This window comes from Oncorhynchus mykiss, chromosome 26 (assembly GCF_013265735.2).
Source record: "Oncorhynchus mykiss isolate Arlee chromosome 26, USDA_OmykA_1.1, whole genome shotgun sequence".
NCBI lineage: Eukaryota > Metazoa > Chordata > Actinopteri > Salmoniformes > Salmonidae > Oncorhynchus > Oncorhynchus mykiss.
Window position 1 is genome coordinate 15,828,298 of NC_048590.1, and position 6,408 is coordinate 15,834,705.

At 40.4% G+C, this 6,408-nt stretch overlaps 1 protein-coding gene across 1 annotated transcript; it reads right to left on the bottom strand.

Moving 5' to 3' along the window:
• Positions 1-293: 293 nt before the first annotated feature.
• LOC110506224 (oxidoreductase HTATIP2-like) lies at positions 294-3,870 on the bottom strand (the record flags this gene model as incomplete). The annotated part of the gene is made up of 5 exons (XM_021585631.2): positions 294-1,599; positions 1,862-1,923; positions 2,060-2,197; positions 3,377-3,484; positions 3,700-3,870. Coding segments are annotated over 5 exons (696 nt in total), but the record flags the coding sequence as incomplete, so codon positions are not given.
• Between the last annotated feature and the right edge of the window lie 2,538 nt (positions 3,871-6,408).

Here is a 6,408-nt window from a genome sequence, read left to right on the forward strand (position 1 = left end):
CTCTCCAATGGGCCATGGCCATTTCTTTCTCTCTGACCATGCTTAGAGTAATGCCTTGTAATGCTTTGTAACTTAAGCGTATGCCTTTTATGTTATCATTCAGTTTACAAAGTAATTAAATACACTTGTATTTAGAATTCCATTCTCAGACATTTGTTCATTGCCTATTACTGTAACTCAGCTATAGTGTTCTTGCATTTAACTATTTATCTTATGGAGTCAGTTAATGGGCTAATTACAGTCTTAAGTCGAATGTGAGCTATATACTGTATATACAAAGCATTACTGCCCACTACATCATTGTTTAATGTAACACAGAAGCATAGACCACTTAAATACATAGCATTTACATAACGCCTGTATAAAAATCCAAGTCAATATGAGTGTGAACAACATAACCCCTGATTAAATTACATGCTTAGCATTGCTCAGAAAACAAAAGTGATCAAAGACAAGTCAGACATATTGCCTTTAAAATCCCTCTCCAATGGTTGTCCTGTGGAAAATAAACTCTTGCTTCAAGTAAGTGCATCGTTTTTCACTGGTTAAGAACATGGTCTTACATAAAATAGCATGAACGCTGTAGGCTGGATGGAAGAGCTTCTACTAACTAAAGCGTTTTGAGGAGTTACCGTTTTGGACCCAGAAGAACCAGTCCAATACATTTCCCTCTCCACCTAATATATTAAACCGATTCTAGCCTCTGTGCCAGTCTGTTTCCTCTTCAGCGAAGTCCTTGTTGACCACAAAAATAGTCTGCACCCGGAAAGAGCACTTGGGATACAAAGACAACAAGGCATATTTCAGTATTCATAATTACATCCCCATTTCCCAATCATATCTTATTTGCATTACCCATGAAGAGCTTTAAAAATTGCACTTTTCATAAGGAAACATCCCCCTTTGGACTCATTCCCAGAGAAACAGAGCTCGAGCTAGCTACCGTGTTGACTATCATGGTTGAAAGGAACCTCAAGTTGAAGCCAACGAAGCTTTGAACGCTTAACCATGCGCTCTGAGAGCATCGGCATTGCTCTAGAAATTCAACTTTATACTTGTCGTCAACCCTCCTCCATGCTTTCAAAGGAAGTTGTTAGCAGAAAATATATTGTCATGAAGTAGAAGCACCATCACATGAAATGGCAGTAGCACAACACACTTCACCGTCAGTCTCTGGCTGAGCTCCCAATACTCACATTTCCTCAAGACCTTTCCTTCATTAGCACTGATGGGTGAAAGGACTGGATAGGGGCTCCCTTGACATTGCTCTCACATGTCATGTCCAGGCAGACCAGTGGCAGTATAACCACATCAGTGGTTTATGGAGGAAAGGGGATGAGGAAATGAAGCTATTGAGACACACCTTCCCTCTTCCCTGTCCCTCATTTCTCTGGGGCCTTCCCCAAGTCATAGATGGCTTTATTCTCCAGGATCTCCACTTTCTCCCCTGCAGGGATCAGTGTGTTGGCCACCATGGCCCTGGTCACTGATTGGATGGGGATGAACATCGCTGTGGGAAACATGGACGAAAAAGGGCCCAGGACCTTCCTGGCAAACCATTCAGCAGGCTGGCTCTCCTGCCTGTCGACCATCAGCACCCTGGGAGGAAAAACAAGAGAAAAATAATTCAGTTGAGTTGTTACAAGTGAAATAACTTACGGCATCAAAATATCTCAGAGTGAACACTGTGTTTACATCATGTGATCACTGGAGAAATGTGTATATTGCTAATCATGACATTGGTGTGAGATATTCACCTATGGTCACCATTTCTTTTGCCATGACTGATAAGGTGATGAACAAGTGAGTCTTTTCTGCTAAGAAACATTTTTTACACGTGACTAATGAAAATGAGACTTACGCAGGGCGATAGATGGAGTACCTCTCGAAGCCCAACGGCTCAATGTCTGCCTCCACTTGTCCCTGGAGAAGCAAACATCTGCATTAACCAAACAATATGCAGCACTTCATCAAGTAGCTTTACGAGAGAGGCTGAAAGAGTCCTTATGAAAGGCTATAAATTAGGTGTCTTTACTCAGGTGAACATTTTGTGTATTACCTTCACTTTGAGATAGAGAAAACCACTGGTTTTGTCAGCCCCTTTAGAAGACTCTAGGTTGAAGTGTGAGCAGCCCCCTGCCTTGGCGAGCTCCGCTGACTTCAGGACGTAGTCATGGTCAACACGGATGAATCCATCCTACAATGACAGAAAGATAAGAGAAACTATGTGACATTAATCTGCATTTGAACACATTATCCAAGCAGGTTGTGTATGGTGTGTCGTTCAATATCCTTTCAGCAAGCCATGACACCCACCATCTCCGATTGTTCTGGAATCGTTTCTGTAGTTAGAAACATAAGAATTTCTGCATCATTATTTTGTTGAAATATAATTTGATCGCTGAGAAATTAAGATGATTGACTGTACCCAATTGGCCCTTTTTAATTTATAGGATTCATATAATATTAAATAAATATAGCACCTAACATCCGATTTGGAACAAACTTGTTTCTAACAATGAGTAAGACATGAGCAATCTAAAATAATAGTCAAAAGACATCAACCGGACCCCGAACACCCCACGCCAATCCCAACCCAACAACGACAATATAGTATCAGTTCTCTACGTCAGAGAAGTAGTATTGATCTGTTTCTTCATTCTATGTCATGTATTCTCAGTGAATTTGGTAGTGATTTTTTTTTCTGTTCAGATAATTTAGTCTTTGAAATTGTTAGGTTTATGTCCCATCCTACATCCTGATATTACCAGGTTCTGACCACTGGATGGTGCAGTTTCTGCTATTAGGGGATAAAATAAATAAATAATACAACCCCCCTCAATGTTAATAAAGGGATAGTTCACCAAAATTACTTAACTTTTTCACCTAATAGCAAGAACAGCACCATCTCATGGTCAGAACCTGATAATATCAGGATGTAGGACGGGACTTAACATAACTTTAATTAATAACTTATCTGAACTGGTGGTGGGGGGGGGAACACCACATTCACTGGGAATACATGACAGAGTGTGAAGAAACAAACATACTGCTAGAAACACACTACTTGTCAGACACAGAAAACTGATACTATATACTTGGCGTGGGGTGTCTGTTGGTGGCTTTGATCATTGGATAAATCATTGTTAGATGATGATCCTAGAAATTAAAAATGGCCAATTTGGATGCAATCAATTAGCCGACACCACAAATGATTTTTAAATAAAATAATGTTGCCCGAATGCTAATCTTATCCGTCTCAAAAAACAAAAATTAGTTGAGAAAAATCTGAGATGGTGGGTGTCGAAATCCTCTTTCTTTTGACCCTGGTGGTACATGTTCACAGGGGTCTCTACATCATTGGCCATGAACTCACAGCCCCTGCTTTGGCTTTGGTCGTTCCCAGGCAGCAGTAGCCAACATCATGCCCTTGGAATGCTGCAGCATAGTCATTCAGTTTCTCAAAGTCCACCACCTCCTGCACCTGAAAGATGACAGAGAACAGGCCAATCTTTATAATGGATGTAGGCTTCTTGTGGGCTTTGTTGTAGTCTGCACACACATTTAAATGGTATTGAATGTTTAACTTTATTCAAAGCTCATGGTAGGGTGTTAGGTGACGCGACAAACAATGGACGCTATACGAGAATTCTACAAAAACAATTAATCATTTGAAAACATAAATGTGACAGTTGTTACCCATGTCGAAAAATCCGAAAAGCAAGTGCCGTGCAAAGAATGTTGAAATCTGTGGAAACAGCCCTTTTTGTCAAACCTGCGGAATCGGTGTGTTCTTATTTGCTCTTTGCGATGGGTATTCCTCAACCTACCAGAGAAAGATCGATGTGACACTGTATTGCCTAGAAGTATGGGTCAGTCCTGAGGGTGTGTCACGTTCATGCGATGTCTTTTGACTGAAATATAAGGTAAAAAGTTTCCTTATTGTAATTAGGTATAGCTCTTTTTAAGAATTTAAAATATATATTTTTAAATAATCTCTGTTCTGCATCAACCTTAGCCCTTGACCATGACTCAGTACCATTACATTAGATATGAGTCATTGGATGAAGGCATCTCTTTTAGGGTGTGGTTTTGTTAAGAGCCGCAACGCTCGGTCTGAACATTAACACGCATCGCTCGTTCTACAGTTTTGGAAGCACAAGGACCTTATATTTCATATCTATGAGAAATTATACAAAAATAAATAAAGGTTAAGTTGATACATGCCTTTTATAGGGTTAGGGTTCCCACATGGTCATATTTCCACGTTACAGAGCTTGTTTATGGAAAACAGCTCATACCCTAATAGAACAGTTTCTGCTCCACCAAATGACCCAGCAGACTGGCCCACAGTCTTAACAGACTTTATGAGGACTGAGTTAGTGCGCAGAGGTCCATTCCAACCAGGACTGGATTGATCTTACCCTAAAGACAAATCTAGAAGAGGTTTCCATTCAGGCTTATTACAGAGACAGCTGTCAAATTTAGAAAAGATTACCAGGAGCTGGCTTTCATGATCTAAAACAACACTGTGTATCATTTTTGCTGTAAGCTCTTTTCTACAAAAAAAAGACTACAAAATAATAAAGGAAGGCGTGAATCACTGGTCAAATATCAACACCATGAGGGTAGTCCTGAACACACAGACAATATGATTAAGTGGAGACAACTTGATCTGCTCCTAAGTCGGACTCTTGACCAGATACAAATGACAATGTTGGAGGCAGAAAGAAAGAGATGGCGGGATGTCTTTACACGTTTAGTAAGTATACCCAGTCTCTGGATGAAATAAACCTAGCATTCAGGGGTTCATCAGACAAATTCCTACAAACAGATAATGGAAACTTCCTAAAAAGAGGTTGAATTACTGGCAATATTTTACCCGGTTATGGAAAATCTCAGCAAAATTAAAGATGGAGATACAGTGCCTTGCGAAAGTATTCGGCCCCCTTGAACTTTGCGACCTTTTGCCACATTTCAGGCTTCAAACATAAAGATATAAAACTGTATTTTTTTGTGAAGAATCAACAACAAGTGGGACACAATCATGAAGTGGAACGACATTTATTGGATATTTCAAACTTTTTTAACAAATCAAAAACTGAAAAATTGGGCGTGCAAAATTATTCAGCCCCTTTACTTTCAGTGCAGAAAACTCTCTCCAGAAGTTCAGTGAGGATCTCTGAATGATCCAATGTTGACCTAAATGACTAATGATGATAAATACAATCCACCTGTGTGTAATCAAGTCTCCGTATAAATGCACCTGCACTGTGATAGTCTCAGAGGTCCGTTAAAAGCGCAGAGAGCATCATGAAGAACAAGGAACACACCAGGCAGGTCCGAGATACTGTTGTGAAGAAGTTTAAAGCCGGATTTGGATACAAAAAGATTTCCCAAGCTTTAAACATCCCAAGGATCACTGTGCAAGCGATAATATTGAAATGGAAGGAGTATCAGACCACTGCAAATCCACCAAGACCTGGCAGTCCCTCTAAACTTTCAGCTCATACAAGGAGAAGACTGATCAGAGATGCAGCCAAGAGGCCCATGATCACTCTGGATGAACTGCAGAGATCTACAGCTGAGGTGGGAGACTCTGTCCATAGGACAACAATCAGTCGCATATTGCACAAATCTGGCCTTTATGGAAGAGTGGCAAGAAGAAAGCCATTTCTTAAAGATATCCATAAAAAGTGTTGTTTAAAGTTTGCCAGAAGCCACCTGGGAGACACACCAAACATGTGGAAGAAGGTGCTCTGGTCAGATGAAACCAAAATTGAACTTTTTGGCAACAATGCAAAACGTTATGTTTGGCGTAAAAGCAACACAGCTGAACACACCATCCCCACTGTCAAACATGGTGGTGGCAGCATCATGGTTTGGGCCTGCTTTTCTTCAGCAGGGACAGGGAAGATGGTTAAAATTGTTGGGAAGATGGATGGAGCCAAATACAGGACCATTCTGGAAGAAAACCTGATGGAGTCTGCAAAAGACCTGAGACTGGGACGGAGATTTGTCTTCCAACAAGACAATGATCCAAAACATAAAGCAAAATCTACAATGGAATGGTTCAAAAATAAACATATCCAGGTGTTAGAATGGCCAAGTCAAAGTCCAGACCTGAATCCAATCGAGAATCTGTGGAAAGAACTGAAAACTGTTGTTCACAAATGCTCTCCATCCAATCTCACTGAGCTCGAGCTGTTTTGCAAGGAGGAATGGGAAAAAATTTCAGTCTCTCGATGTGCAAAACTGATAGAGACATACCCCAAGCGACTTACAGCTGTAATCGCAGCAAAAGGTGGCGCTACAAATTATTAACTTAAGGGGGCTGAATAATTTTGCACGCCCAATTTTTCAGTTTTTGATTTGTTAAAAAAGTTTGAAATATCCAATAAATGTCGT